The 16902-nt window shown below is 35.5% G+C and overlaps 1 protein-coding gene across 10 annotated transcripts in view; it reads right to left on the bottom strand.

The window, feature by feature from the left end:
* Window positions 1–16902, bottom strand: part of NLGN1 (neuroligin 1) — a 423896-nt gene that overhangs the window by 188742 nt on the left and 218252 nt on the right. For 8 of the 10 annotated variants that reach the window (XM_068691890.1, XM_068691891.1, XM_068691892.1 and 5 more), the window contains 2 exons: window positions 12537–12596; window positions 3630–3782 (listed from right to left, as the gene is read on the bottom strand). In XM_068691890.1, the coding sequence (XP_068547991.1) occupies window positions 3630–3782; window positions 12537–12596 (213 nt within the window). The remainder of the gene's footprint in view (window positions 1–3629; window positions 3783–12536; window positions 12597–16902) is intronic. The other 2 variants (XM_068691898.1, XM_068691897.1) reach the window with 1 other exon arrangement.

Here is a 16902-nt window from a genome sequence, read left to right as displayed (position 1 = left end):
AAAATTAATAAAAGAATATGCAGTCTGCATAAATCTGTTCCCTCCTTTCTCTTCCTTCTTGGAAACTTAAGCTAAAGGAGAAGCAGCCAATACTGACCCAAAACGTTCTCCTTTTCTAAAAATACCTTTCAGAAGAAAGAACATAGAAAACAACATTGGTACTATTAAATCTGTCTATCACAATCTGTTCTGGATGTTAAATATATTCCATTTATAATCCTTTTACATTTATTTTATGAAATTTAAATAATAAAAACTGCTTTTTACCAGTTGGAGATATTTTAAATAAACATTTCAAGTCTTAAATTAGTTGAGTTCAAAATTGAAACTGGTTTTTACATCCGTCCTTTCCTAAAAACAAGTGATAAAAATATTTCTGCACTTACTTCTATGCTGTCCTTCAAGGATATTAGACCACTCGTGCAGTATTTCTCACTAGACAAGATTGCTTGCACAAGACTTGCATTTAAAGAGATTCTAATGAAGATATAAAAAGCCTGTTTCCAATGGCTTCTTTCTGAGTAGTCCCAGAGTTTCCAGGGCAAACAATTCTCTTTTCCATCTTATCAATATCTAAGGAAAGATTTTAACAGACTTTCATTCTCAGACTTGCTTCAGATAAAGACAATATTGAGCCAGAGAACTCACAGGACTTTTGTTTGTTTTTTAACTGCACTTGCTTCGTACTTCAATTTTTATCATTATTTTCTCTTTACCAATGAGATTTCACTTTCAAGTGTTCTGAAACTCTAGTAAGGAGCAATCTTGCATCTCCATAAAATGTAGGTCCTCAAGGAGAGTAGTCTATAGGACAAGGATTGTTTCAGATCAGAATAATAGTAAAATAATCTGAATTGCACCTAAAGCTGTCTACAATGGTATTGAAGAGTACCAAAAGGAATCTAATACATATGCATACTAATGCATATCCTCCCTTCCCATCACTATCTGTCTGGAAGAAAATATTTCTGTTGCAGCCCTAAACATTTAACTGGCTTCCTTGTTAAGAAATGTCACTGTGTGAATCCTGGAAAAACAATGGCAGAACTTCTAGGGCTCACACAGATCACCTACATTTAAACATACATCCGTAAAGACTGATAAAAGAAAACCAGACCAACAAAGGTCACATGAAAATGAGAATATAGACTACATCTATATGTTCCTACATCTTCACATGTGGACAAAGGAAGTAAGGCCCTGTACAGCCAAGCATTTTAAACAGCAATTAATTGACATTAGTTCTCATGCAAGACAGTGAAGCTCAACCTCTCACCTTATGGGATGTGAGTCAGGTAAGAGAAACTGAGAATTTGTCAGCTGAGTGTTTGTAAAACCTCATCTTATTTAATGTGACTGCAAATGGTAATGATCTGCCACATAGTGATGAACAAGAATTTCTCTATGCTGATGAACAACAGTTTCAACAAAAATAAAAGTTGATATCTATTGATATCTATAGTTGATATCTATATTGATATCTATTACACAAAAGTCCAACTTTGAGGCTATCTTACAGTTATCTAACCACCAGAAAACATAAAGAAAGCCAGAAGAAAACGCAAACTGTGCAGATTTTCTTTTTTGATTACTAGTCTGTTTCTGCACTGCCTATTTAGAGATGCCATCATTATTTATTTAATACATGGCAGGTAAGCATCGTACCAGGTACAAAATACATGACTGACTTCTGCTTTCAGTTAAAAGGTACATTTATTATACTAAGAAAACCCTACAAGCTTGACACAGGGTTATTTTAGCTGAGTTGAAGGTAATTTCAAGTATTCATACCAATCATTGGATTCTGCTGTGAGTTTTAGCGGTTTTAATGTAATAGGTCCCACTTAAAAGAAAATTAGGTCTCTGCCCCTTGAGGCTCTGTAAAGACCACAAAGCCCAAAGAACCACAAAAGCACGAACATAAATGAAATCCTCCTAAGCTCAATAAGATGTTAGCAGTTGGTTACCTCAGGGATCAGTGTTGAAATTACAAAAGGAAAAGCCATTACCATCAACAAATGAGAATTAATTCTCATCTTTCAAGCAACTAGCACTTTCAAACACTGCAACTACAAGTGAATTTAGGAATTTGAATATATAATTCATAAAAATAAACAATGCTTTCAGATAATAGCTACTGTATTACTGGACAGAATATCCTACTAGTACATAACGCAGACAAATGTTCAAAACTTCAAGGACAGGAGGACTGGTATAAAAATAAAATACTGATTACAGATACAGATTACAGATTATTAACTGCAGCACTAATATATGCCTAAGGGCTTGAAGTAAATAGGCAGACAGGAGAAGGGAGAAAAACATACAAAATATCAGGATTTCCTTGCTTAAAGAAGAACATCACAAATGAAACCTCCAACTGAATACTAAGGATACTAACTGGAAGCCAAATAACATTTAAGATCTTTCTGGAAAATAAAAAAAAAAAACACATGTAAAACACAACTACAACAGGCAATAGACTGTTTTTCAAAATCTAGGTTAAAATCTATTCCCATCAAAGATTCCATCAAGACACTTTGTTAGGTATCTTCATGCACAAAATTTTAATACATATGAAGCCATTGGAGATAAGTTATCCAGATGAGCAAGCCAGAACAAATAAATTCAGGTATCATGCTAAACGAGTTTAGAACATGAAGAGACAGAGCAGTAATGAAATAAAATGATCATACAAAAGAAAATCAGAGTAGCAGACATTGCTGTTGCCCGCAATATTGCCCCAGAACCAACTTGCTGCTATAAATGGCACTTATCTTATCAAGCCATATCAGATATTACAGGGAACACTCATATACACGTGCAAGTATTGTGAAATTACTATACTGACTTCTATAATATCCCAGAATTGAATTCCTGCTTTCAGGAGCCTTAGCAAGAAGTTTGTCAGTAGAGTATACAGAACAAAAGAAAGAATCATGCAATTGTCACAAGAACTGTCAAATGTGCATTGTATATATGACTAAAGTGAATAAATAGCAAAGTGGTGTTTTTTAACTCAGTGTTTTGTTTTGTTTTTTTTTTTTTTTTTTTTAACAAAGTGGTTTTTTTTAGCAAAGTGTTTTTTTTTAACAAAGTGTTTTGTTTTTTTTTTTTTAACAAAGTGGCTTTTTTTAAGAAATGCAAGCTACCAGAAGCATACCACTTGCCTACCAACAGCATACGCATATCCTATTCACCAAGTTTGAAACAATCAAAGGTGACTATTCTCTTTCCAACTTGTCTGAGAAAGCAAATAAATATATACATATACATATATTTAACCTGTCTATGAAGTAAAGCATTGCTGCTATTCACAGAAAAAAAAAAAAAAAAGAAAAAAAGAAAAACAACAAAAAAACACTTCCATCTGAACAATTTAGCAATAGAAACACCTGTTTCACACCATTAAATGCAAAGCATGACAGAGGTTCTTTCAGATAACACTTGCAATGCCATTTTATCTCATCCCCAGAATAAAAATCTTTTTTTGACAAATTTGTAAACCCCCAAAAAACAGTAACAATAATAATAATAGTAATAATAAAAAAGTACGTTCTCACCTATAGCATGAATTGTATTATAGATTACAGATACCAGGGATTAATGGAAAGCTGAAAGCTTCTTACCAAGTACCCCAAGGCGATAGTTGACTGTGATGACTATCACATTCCCATAACTTGCTAGAACACTGCCATCATATAAATTTCCAGTGCCTTCCATGTAGGACCCTCCATGAATATACACCATCACAGGCTTAGGTCCCCCACTGTCCCGAATGTCTGGAAAAAAAATATTAAGACAAATTTTATCTCAAGAAAGTACCAAAAAAAAAACAAACAACGATGCATGCAATACATATACATATATATATTTAGTGAGGTTATTTTTCTTGAAGTGTTTCTCAAGCAACATCTTTTACATAAGGAAATGGGCAGATAGGAGCATTTCTTTGTGACTTGTTTACTTATGACTAGAGTTCATAATTTTGAAACTGTTATTGGTCTCAGAAAAGCAGAAAGGAATTGAAAATGGTAACATTTGCTCAAATGCAACGGGACAGCAGTCTGATTCTCTTCCTCCTGAATTTGATGTGAAATGTCTGCTAACATCAGTTTGAGCTCATTTAAGCATAGCCCGAATGCTTCGGAAAATCTCAGTCCATCTTTCTACTTGCTTAGCTAAAGGCAATTCATCATATTAAGATAAATAAGGTTTCTCCTCATACACAAGTTGCTGATGGCTTCCAGTATGACAGATCAATAATTTCTTAAAAAATACATAAACAGATGTCTTTTGATAGATCTGAAGTCCAAATTTTCAAAAATGACTTGGAAGCTCTTTAGCACTTGGACCTCCAACATATATTACATATAACCTTGGTAGCCTGATGTTTAAGAAGTACGCATACTTCTTATTTTACTGGATTGTGAAAAGGACTGTAGGTTATACCTGAAAAACATCTGCCTGCTTTCAAACAAATAGTAAGGTTCTTAAAAGTGGCACTGAACTCAAGGAACAATTTTCAAACTTAGAAGCTCTGCCATTCTCTCAGACAATAAAATTAGATATTGACATATCATTTGGGATTTCTTTTAAATGTGAACATTGATTTGGGTATCCCTACTTCTCCCTGAAATCATCTGACTTTCAATTTGATGCATCGACTCAGGACAACATTTTGAACATCTGAAGTTTAGTGAACATGTGGATAAACACTGCTGTTTACAAGGAAAGCCCTTAAGCATCAACTCAAAGCAAAAGTTAGTTAATTGGTGAATAGTGAGATAATAAATGTTTTTAAAAGTTTGTTTTTCTTTGACTGGAAAGAAATTAACAAAAGTGCAAATTTAAACTTTTCACATGCCGGGATTAAATTGTATTTTGAACTAATTTACCAGGCATCTGAGTCTTTTCCATTGCCTAGAGTAATCCTAATATTCCATTCTAACAGATGCTAAAAATCAAGGAAAACAATAGCAAGAAAGCACATGAAAACTTTCAAATGAGGAACTGCACTGCACATTCCTGTTCAAAGACATTTTTGTCATTAGGAGAGTATTGAAGCGACTTCCCTGATTGCTCACTTCAGCTTTTGAAGAAACCTCAGATGTATTTTTTTACGCCTTTGATTTGTATGAATCATAGTTGGGAAGCTATCAAGTAAGATCTCTCCAGAATTGTTTGAATTGTTTTTGAAGCACTGTAAAGAAGACTAGGTGAGGGCAGTTAAACTAAAAGCCCTGCTTTTTGAATTTGCTGAAAGAGATCGGCACAGATGTGTCTGTTTATAGAAAGCCAGTTGCTATTATTATTTTGATATTGATTCTAATCTGAAGAAAATGCCAGAACAGTCAAGATCTGAAATTGGATCTTCAATATTGGAAGTACTAGAACAATCATTTATTCAAGACCAAAAGGATGATGAAAGGTTGTACATGAAATTGCTTGTATTGCTTTCCTCACTCAAGCATATAGTAAGGGCTTTCCAACATGCAATTTTCAGAGCGTAGTGCTAAGGAGATTATTTATCTCCATTGTCCATAGGATAGACTTATGAGCTCCTGAGGTTTAAATGCTACACCAAGGAAGAAGTCTTTTGAAATTCATATACTGTTTCCAGTACATGGTATGCTCATAGTCTACGCATTTATTTTTTTCTGATATAAGTATGGAAGTAATCATAAATTATTAATCTGAAACCACCATGTGACTGCTCCCAGCAGAAACTGTACACAGTTAATTGTATGCTCGGTGGTAACACAGGGGGAGACTGTCTCAGAATTCTTCTTTAATTAAAATTACATAGAATTACAGAGCACCAACTGTGAACAGTAATGAAACGTTGGTAGTACTGGTCTGTTTATCTGGAAAATAATATTGGGATATTTAGAAAAGAATGGGTGTCTTTTATCAGAGAAAAGCACACATTCACGAGTAAAATCTGGCATTTAAAGAAGTGACTCTGAGTAAATTCTGTCAGGATCATATTTTTATTTCTTACTAGTAATATGCTTGTAAAGATTACAGGCAGATAAAGTAAGCCTAATTTTAATCTCTGCCTATGTACCATGTCAGAGCAGATGACACGTGGTATAAATTTTCCTCATGCTGCTTTGCCAAAGTCATCGGTCTTAAAAGAAGCCCCTTCTACAAAAGAAAAATTGCACACCTGTGTGTCTGAGGCAGTAATTTAGTGCTGGGGACATCTGCAAAGCTGTCACAGTGTGAGGCCAGCTGACCTGCAAGCCATATAGAAGCTATGAAAAAGTGCTTTTTCATGTGAAAAAGGGGGATCATTGCACCGTGGCCATACAGGCACCGGTTTCACACCTACAGAAGTACAGTCGATAGCTAGGAATATTTGAAAGGTGCTGGAAATGTAGCTGGAAGAATTCTGTTTAAGTACAGATGTTACTAACTAGTGGATGTTATTTAATAATTAAATTGGAGGAACAGAGCAGAAATTTGTATCATAATCAAAAACTGGTTCCTACCTTACAGAGTAAATGTTTACTCATGAAAACTATGACCCTTTAAAATTATAATGGAGAAAATACTAAGTAATAGTCTAAGGGAAAAAGCTGTATTGGTACAACAGTTGCAGAAAGATGCTTTTTTCAGAAGAGTTAAGTGGCCAAATGGATAAAGAAAGTAATTGAGACTTCATCACTCAGCTCCTACTGCTGCTTAGCAAAACCCAACCCTAAATGATCTGATGAGTCTTTTTGTTTTTTCCTAAAAACTGGTATCAGTCCTTTGTACTCATGTACTGGAGTGGTCTTTGGAAACTGCAGTTATACTTTCTCACACAGATTAATGGTTATTCATGGAAACAGCTCTTCCTGAACAGGCCTGAACAATTAGGGTATAAATGAAATGTTCCGGCCAAGAAGTACAGATTTATCTACAACTGAGGTTAGTTGTAGTGTGTACATTTTATTAAGTGTTGCTTTAATTAAAAAAGACAAGTAATTCCAAACACATGCAGGGACAGCGCTGTACAAAACCTTTCTTGAATTTAACTCTTCTGGTTTTATTCACACAGAAGGTAAGTTTTGAGTGCTGTGATTTGTTTGGCTTTAAATTGCTAGTTCATAAAACACCTAAGTAGGTCTTACTGTGTAGTTGAGAATGATCTTATTTATATGACACATGCATGAACTTTGTTGTGATGATTTTCATCTCCTCCACTCAACTTAATGTTTGTTGCAACTGCTTTTTATGTCAGGTCTTAATTATATTGCAGGCAATTTAGGAATGGGGCTGTCCTTTATTCCATGTTTGTTATATCACACAATAGGGAACCAGGTCCAACTGTGAATACTGGTCACAATTGTCATATATAACAAAACATAATTACAGCTTCACTCAGTTGAAGCTGATGTGAATTAGTCACGTGACTTAGCAATTTGCTGGGAATCAAAACAGGAAAGAAAGAAAGCTTACCCAGAGACAACTAAAAACTGTTTAACAAAAATGTCAGAAGCAGCATTTTTCTAAACAGTGTAGAAAATTGTGAAATTTTGATGTAACATTTTAATTAAATCTTGTTTTAGTTTTTTGTTTTTAGCATAAAACAGCACTGAAACAACAGAAAACTTTGAGACTGGTTACCAAAAAACCTACAGAATTCTTACACAGAACATTGCTGGATAAATGCGTGGCTCTTCTATAAACTTTTTCATGAAGCATTTAAGTAGAGCACAGTACCAATCAATTCAATGCTTTTGATCACTTGAAAGCCTTTTGAAAGTATTTAACCTTTCAGGTCAAATCTATCATATACCTCATAGATGCACTGTTTAATAAACTAATACCCTTATTAGTATTAATATGTAAACATCCATTAATGCTACATTTTTAATATGAGATTAACTTAATGTCCTGAAGACCACTAAAGGTAAGTAGTAATTTTAAGCTGGTTAAAGATTGTTAGAAATTCAGAAGCAGAGACTCTTTACTGCAAAAGCAATGCTTGGCATTGACAAAAGTATAACAGAGCCCCAAAGAGGTCCTTATATTAAAGGTCTATCAGAATTTTTACCATGCATGTTTTCAAGTGTTAATAACATCACTGCAAAAATTCAACATCATCTAAATTATCTTCCTCGTGTAAAGAGAAATCTGCTTCGGGAATATAATCTGCAAAATTTTGTATGCAAATGATGGGAGAATCTATACTTCAGAGTTGGAATCACAGAACTAATGGGAATGAGTGGCATGATGGACAGGAAACATGAACTCATCTATGTCTATCTGTCAATATGTCCACCTAAACTAGTAACATTTGTGATACTCCAGCCTGGCTGGAACTCATTAGAGGTTATAATTAAGGCTGGAGTATGTAGTTGCTTTTCAAGGTAGATGAATGTGTTCTGTTGTTAACTGATCTCTGAAGTCCAAAAATGTACAGCTAGTGCCAGACGGAAAGATTGTTTCTCTCTGTTTCTTACCGTGGCAGTTGAAAGCAGATGACACGCTAAACTTAGCAACCTACTCTATTTTAATACTAATAGAGCAATACAATTTTCTGGAGAAGATCCTCATTTCTGAAATGCACTCTTCTCTTGCACCAACGAAGCTACAGCCTGTTAAGCATACAAAGGAATTTGCAGATGGATTCTGCATCATTAGCAATTTAAGAGTGAAGAGTGGATTTTAGCTGTGATTTAAAACACGCTCCGGACCAAGAACTTCCTTCATGCTATGAAGTCCAATGGCCCCTGTAAGACAGAGCAACACACTAAATGATCAAAATGATCACAGTTACAGTCTGTGAACAAACAGCAACATCTGTTCCCAATCTGTCTCCCCTTTCACAGGAGAGATTGGAACAGAGAAGGGAAGAGCAGAAGTATCCAGCAATTACACTGCAGCCCCCACTTCTGAGGCACGCGTTGTCAGTTCGCTGCTTTACTGTGGACCTGGCATTTGCATTCTTCAGTGCCTGTATTCCTCATTTCTAAAAATGGAATAATAGCATTCCTCTATCTCAGAGGGATGTTGTGAGAGTGAATACATTAAAAATTGAGATGCTCAGATAGCACTGGGGACTAAATAAGGATCTGAGATTGACAGATTGATTTTCTAGGTAATGTGTGTACGACAGAATGGTGGATGAGAAGAATTCATTTGTGAGCAATCCTTCATGGATATTTAATACAGTGCTAACTACCTAGAAGTCCAGTTCTGATTACTGAGTACATAGGCTGATTAATGAGTTGTGTCACTGTATTTTAAGTCATGCTAGGGATCGTAGCATAGAGGAAATAAGGGTGCATAGAGATCCCCCTCCAGTCACATTATATGAATTCAAATTATTGCTTTGCTGAAACTGGGATAAATATATTAAGATATCTTTCTTCTTAAACCAAACCTCACTCCTGCCCTATGCATGTGTATGCAGCCTAGGTGTAGTTTATTCAACTGCTAAACAACTTAAATTTTGCTTCTACACTACATATTGCTTACCTGTATGTCAGTAAATACGTAAATTCACTACTGCTATATCAGTTCAAAGGTGCTTACTGCTTGTAGGTGTTTTTGTCACTCTTGTTTTTGGTTTCTGCTCAGGTAGTTCACTACTTATTGAAAAACAGGTAAGCAATTTCATGCATAGGCATGAAAGGGTTACACCAACAAAAATGCTACCAGACTGAGGGGGAAAAGATTTATACAATTTGACAGTGCACACATTTCACACTCGTAGAATTTGAAAACACCTTCATTTTTTAAACAGCAAATTTGCAGATCATTAGCTGGTAATGTGCACTACCGCCTTTGGGTCTTTTGAAAACAAAAATGAAAAATGATCTAATTAAGCCTGGTCTACTGGTTGCAGCACATGCCAGAGATCCAACTATGATTACTGATTCTGGTGCTTGCACTGGCAAGGTTTGGACAGCAATACTGGTAGTGACATGTGGCAGATAGGAGCAGGATTATTGAATGCAGTTTCAAAATGAAATCTTCTAAACAAACTCTGATGCATGAGTGACACAACGTAGAACACTTTCCAGGCATTTGAGCCAAGGAATTTCTATGAAAGATCTTTCTTCAGGAAATGCTTAACACAGAAAATGGAAGTGGTGGCTCTGAAATTATTCAGTGATACAGAAACCATCCTGGGCATTTTAGAAGTCACTGAACATCTGCTTATGTAGCAAGGATTCTATGGATATGAGACAGCCCTTTTCACTGTATTGGCTCAGCCTCCCTAATACTCTGACTGCATCATTCATTGAGTTTGGCATGTTATATTTTGCTCCCAGTATTCCATCTGTAGATATACTTACTAAAAACTACCATAGTGCAAAAGGTTTAATGGACAAGTCAGAAATTGAGACAGGTAAGGTAGCTTTTTACTTTCCCCTCTCTTTCCTGTTATTCCTATTTAAATACATGACAAAGTTTGTGAACTCTTCAGTTCTGCATATGCAATACCTGCTAGAGCTTCAGTGCAGAACAACAACTCCACAGAGGGACAGTGAAATGCAGGGCCCTAGCACACAGGGTTTCTACCAACCCAGTAGACATCTTCAGCAGCCTTCAGGGTCTGCTGATCATAAAAATTTAAGTTTGCCCTGTCTCTGACTCTTGGAAGCAGTGAACGTCTAACTAATGCTTGCATTCTTCTATTGGCACAGAAAGAAGAACAAAGCCATCACTTGTATGCCAGAGAAAATTAATCCCAGCTCTGTAAGGAAGAGATTTATTAATGCTTTAAATGTGTTTCTTCCCCTCTAGTTTGACTGCCGTGTTCTTACAGCCCTTTCTCTCTCGTGCAGCTGTCAAGGTGGGAGATGAGTTTTCTCTGACACAGACACTTGTTCTCCAAAGACAGAGATACCTATTCTCATTTGACTTTGCATATTAAACTACGTTCTGATAACAGCCACTCTGCTGAATTTTAGCAAACTGTTTTAGTAGTCTCTTTTAAGTGTGTCTAAGTAGACACCGACTCAACAAATGTTAAGCCATTAGTGTCTGTCTTGGCAATTATACAGCAAATTAGAAGAGCCATTAAGGTCCTCTGGATGAATAACCTAGGTTTCAAACTGTATCTTAAAACATATTTTAAAACAAGACACTCACTTTTACTGTGGCTAATTCAATATTACAGGTCTTAGAGAATACACAGGAATGTCTTTTGCAACATTTTGTCATGAACTAATGTAAAAATGACTTGGCCTGATAGAGCTAAGTGGCTCTGAATTACCATACTCCACTCTGAATAACATGACAGCTTTCAATTAGGTCTTCTTTCAAGTCTTGGGCCAGCTGGTGGGCTTTCATTCATATGCTTAACTTCCACATTCAGTAGAGATCAAGGAAAATAGACAAATCAGAGTTTACTTGTAAAGTCTCTGTTCAGCTCTCGGTTAAGAAGTTAAGTGGTCATATTTGCCTTCCTTGACCTTGTGATAAGACCACAATGTTTGAGTAACACAGTTAATGTACGGTATAATGAAAAATTCCTTGATTAAGAGCCTTGCAATTTACATATTAAGCTTTATCATAATAAGTGATGAAACCAAATATTTAACACAGAAGCAAGTAGCAACTCTATCAGCCTTAAAAGGAAATTTGTTTTACTCATTGGCCATATAATATATGGAAGTATGTGCTTAAGATTCAGAATTTTGAAGCACATCTACTTGAAGGAATGAGACCACTCAGGAGATAGAGCCCCTTGTTACCATTTTCACAGCCCTGAAAAAAATCAAATCCACATCACTTATGATTAACAAATACCATTCATAAACAGAATAGCATGCTTGACATTACTAAGTTTTGATTTTACTTGGTAATATGGGTTCCAAGGAACACAGATAGTCGTCTTTATGTGGTTGTAAAAAAAACAGGTCAGATTCCTTCAAATGACCTAGGTTTAGCTCCACTGAATTCATAGGTGCTGTACAGAGCTTCACCACCTGCAAACACTGCCTTGCTGCTCTAGGGCTACCTCTCCTGTATAGGGAGGTGGGGGTAGTCTTGAATTTATTTATATGTTCATGGTAATATAAGCATAGAAGAGTTTTATGCAGGGAATTTCAGTTGCTTAAGAGACACTTTCTCAGTTTTCTATATTTTTCCTTTTATAAACACAATATTTGATACGTTTATCAAACTAATAGGCAGTGAAAAACATCTTTTTACTGGTGAAATACATAGGGTTAGAAAACATGCAAAAAGGTGTACAGAGAAACTTTAAAAGAGTGTTAGTTCAAATAGTATGGACAAAATTCAGTCAAAAGGTGGGATGCAACATAGCAAAAGTCCATTTCAAGAAAACAAAAACCCCTCCGCTTTAAATATTGTTACTGTTTTGTATCAAAACGTAGAACTTAACAACATTTTCTTTTAAAAAATTAAAAATGTATGTATAACAACAAGCAAGAAGACAAAACACATCAAAAATGGGAATTAAAAAAAAACTCTTCAAAAGAAGACAAGAAGTCAAAAAAAGAGGGAAGAAAAAAGATTTTCAGGGATCCTTGTCATGCAAATCAGTTTGGCGGCAAAAAAAATACCTTCATCTTCAGCACCGTCATTATCACCTAAATCATCTGTCTGTTTCTTTGTAAGGGGACCTAGGATTGAGAACGGAGAAAATGGAGGAAAAAGACAATTCAAGAATATACAAGACTGAGGAAAAAACAGTGAATATTAAATTCCCATGGATGTTTCAAAGAAAAACATTTGCAAGGAGGGAAATCTTAGTTTATAACAACCAATCTTTCATTAAGTTTTTAAACATTACAGCAGAACCTTCCCTAGGGGGTATGGCTATTAGAAACATCTAGCACAAGAATCAAAGCGCCCAGTGCTTTGTTTTTAAATGAAGAATTCAAGCTTGTTTACTAAAAGCATACCCACCGTAATAAACTATATTCATGCACATTTTTCTTAGGAGTAGTGGATACGAGAAATGCCAAATTATCTTTCATTTAATACAATAAGACAACTAATAACTGTCTACATTTGGTTAAAACAACTTCCTGTGAAATGCTAAATCACATTTCCAAGTTCAACCATTTAAGCTCATGCTTTACAAAGAAAAGCATGGGTTTCGCTTTTTTGGGGGGAGTGGGAGGAGGGACACAACCATTACATTCTCTTTTAATTAGAACTGTAGTTTCTCTTGAAACCTTTGACTACCTGCTGAGATATTTGTAATGAAACAAAAATCCATATGCAAACTAGAATCAGGTGTGAAATCCTAGACCAACTGAAGACAATGATTTTTGCCATTGATTTCAATGGGGCCAGGGTTTCTCCCACAGTATACAAAAGTTACACTGAATATGAAATTGTGGTTTTAGCTTGGGCAAGATGCAAAATATAATTCCTTATTTCCATAAAAAGACTGCAAGACTTTTTTTTTTTTATGCCCAGCACTGTATCATTAACACTTATTAATAGATTAATCACATTTTCCAATGGGAAAAATGCCTGCTCATTTACTGAATAATAAAAATATACACCAGAAGGAAAGTCAAAGGCCATTTTGAAAATATTTCCACGTCATATTTTACACACTTACGCACAAACAAAAGACAGTTGGAACTCAGCATTATCTTTCCTTTTTTTTCAGAGCTCTCTCATTTCCATGACATTCTGTAATTTGCATGCAAAAAAGCAATCAGTACAAACACAGGACTAAGTAACAAAAAAAAAAAAAAAAAGAAAAAGCCAGCCAAGCACAGAGTTGAAAACAAGAACTCTCATGCATAAAATAGCAACAGACAAAAATAACAACAAAAAAAGATGAACGGTATGTGTTGGTATTTGCGGTAGATATAGGCAAGAGACATGCATTAACTCTAGGCACTATGGAGTATTAAAACATTTGTACTGAAAATGTTCTATTTAGCTCTTATTTTACAAGATATTAGTTATTCAGCATTAAACCTGAAGTTCCTATGCAAAATACTATGTATTTGACTGATGTGTTTAAAAAATTCCAATATGTTTGTACCAGGTGCATGGATTTAAGAAACAGAGAACCCATGAAGTACCATGAGATTTTAACTGTGAATTTAGGAGCGGGACCGTGCTATTGAAAACCAAAGCTCAGTACCTTAATCACTGCATCAACCAGGAGTATAGTTTTAGACTCATTCTAAATACAGAACACCAGAATTATACATCATAAATTAAACACAAGCATTTTTATAGTCACACCAGCAACAATCATTCTCTTTAGTACAGAACCTTGGTGAATGCAATAGCTTTTCTTAATGGAAACCCTGGATGCAATCTGCACAGCGTATGGCATTAGATAAGGCCACCCTATCTGAACGCGCACATTGGAATGCCTTGCTGCCCACCACTCTCATACCACAGCAACTTACTTCTGAAAGAATAAAATTACAAAAGTAAAAGATGTATGGCAAGGAATAACAATCCCATGGTAGGCTTTCAGCACAGTGTACAGGAAGAATGAATGTAAAATTCTTATAGCTATGAATCTAATAGCAATGGAGAGGCAGACAACCAAGGATATACATACACATTTTTAACAGTTTTTATCTTATATTTTAAAAAGTCACCAGAAAGGAACAGTAGTATCTGGAAAGGCAAACAGCATACATTTATCCAAATAACTTGCACAGAGAGGGACCATTTCTTTTCCGTATGAAGCCATGATAATGAATGCTACTAATTTTAATTCCTGGCCTTTCTGTGGTATTTTGTTTAGATCATTGTTCCAGATCTCAACACCAGTTACATACTGCATTATGTCAACACAAGGGATGGACCTCAAAGCATCTATAATTTTACAGTCTAGTGAAACATCTTTGAGGTTAACGTTATTAAAGATAACCTGGGTGATTTTCATATTTATACAGGCATGAGTTTCACTAAAAGGCATAAAATCAAACCATCTTCCTGATAATCATGCTGCAATATAGGTCACAGATTACTTTTGCAAAGGGACTGTTATTTTTAAGCTGTCATAGATTAAACATGCTTTTCTCATACGCCTATATCTCTCTCCCAATACAGGGGCTCAGATTGCCCCATCCCCAAAGCAGGGAGACATCCCTGATGGAGAGGTGTGGGAGACCCACCAGGCACCACTGATGCTATTAAGAAAGATGAGAATTTCTGCCATGACTTCACTCCAGTCTGCGAGAGTACAGTGGACCGTATTATCCTTCCTTCAGCAATATTTATCTTAGAGAACTACAGAACAAAATGCAGTACAGATTTTCAGCTTCCTGGAATTAGAGAGTGCTGGCCAAGGCCTAGAAACCAACACAGTTTCGACCTCATGCCTCAGACATAGAGCTACTTACCTGTTATATGTACTTAATCTATACATACAAGTATGCAGTGAAAATTTGTATTTTTAAATTGCTCTGCAACCCCTAAAAGAAACATTTGCTTGAGACCTGTTGTGCATATTGCTATCTGAAGCAGCACACAGCAACACAGGGGTATACACTTGAACCTTCAAAGACAAAGAAGAGCTCAGAATTCAGCTGTTTGTTCTGTGCTGCCTGTTACAGTCTTACGGAAAGTTCAAGAAGGTAACAGCAATAGCCGTTTTAATTAAAAATAAATCAGGACTGGTTCACATAGTAGGAGTACCATTTTCAGTTATTTTCTGCAGGTTTGAAATAATATTCTACAGAAAATTTATCATTTTGCAAGTTAAACGTATACCTCAACTGGATTTATTTCTTTACCCCTGACAATTTATGCAATACAAAATTCTTTAGGGTTTTTCCATCATTCTCTTCAGGATCTAACTTAACAAAATGCTGATACAAAGAAATGATGGACCCAGAACCGAACTCTAGTGAGAGATGTCCCTGCTTGTGGCAGGGAGGTTAGACTAGATGATCTTTAAAGGGCCCTTCTAACCCAAACCATTCTACTACTGTTTCAAACAAATAAAAGTATGGGTATATATTTATATATGTATTATAATCATAATTCTGTAGAATTATTACCAAAGTCTTTTGCCCACTTCTTTCCTCTCTTGTTCCATTGGAGCTTCTCTTCACCCTTCACAAAGGCTCATTCACTCCTATTCTTAGTCTAAATTTTAGCTAAAAGTAAGCAGGTATCATAAATAATGCAGGAAAAAAAAAAGATCCTAAAGGCTATAAAAAATGCTGGTGAAAAAAGGAATCACTTATCAAGAGCCTTTATTAAGGATGTCTCATTTAGTCTTGTATTAGCGCATAGCCTTTCCTTCTCACTAACAGAAAAGTAGACCCTTGTGTTAGTTGAAAAAGTGAAAGACATTACTTCATTTTACGCCCCCTAAAGGCGATGAATAGTCTTGCTACAAAAAAATAAAGGAATGCTGTGTGAAGGGGAATCTAAGACACACTTTACTCATTTAATTTGAAAATAGTTCTTACATTACAGAAGCTATTCAAATATTTATTCTATTTGCATTGCAATAAGTATTAATATGAAACGATTTAAAATCGCTATAGTTGACCCCTGCATGTTTGCAGGTGGCTTTCCTTTACTCAGAATGAGAGAACTATCCTACCTCCCGTCCTATTAACTGAATAATTATTTCTGGGCACATAATTATTCAAGTCCAGCCATATTAATACTGCTTTTAATCTTTCCCTTTGATGAAGGACTAATGTACTGCAGCTTACAAATACATTAAAGCTGATTATAAATTCTCTCTTTATGATCTTGATCCACCAGAAATTATCTTTGGCCTTTTGGACCACACATGCGTGGGAGGGATGGACACTTCTGGATGTCATTAGCTTTTCAGCCTAGGAAAGCTGTTTGTCACCAGAAATTCATAGTGGAAGTTGACACCATTTTGTAAAACAGCACAAAATCCCTAATTTAATCCATTCTTATGTATACAGCCACTATTTTGGCCAAAATATTCTCCTTCGGTAATGAGAT

Source organism: Anas acuta, chromosome 9 (assembly GCF_963932015.1).
Source record: "Anas acuta chromosome 9, bAnaAcu1.1, whole genome shotgun sequence".
Classification (NCBI taxonomy): domain Eukaryota; kingdom Metazoa; phylum Chordata; class Aves; order Anseriformes; family Anatidae; genus Anas; species Anas acuta.
The sequence above is the reverse complement of the archived record's forward strand: the minus strand, read 5'-3'. Positions and strand labels throughout refer to the sequence as shown.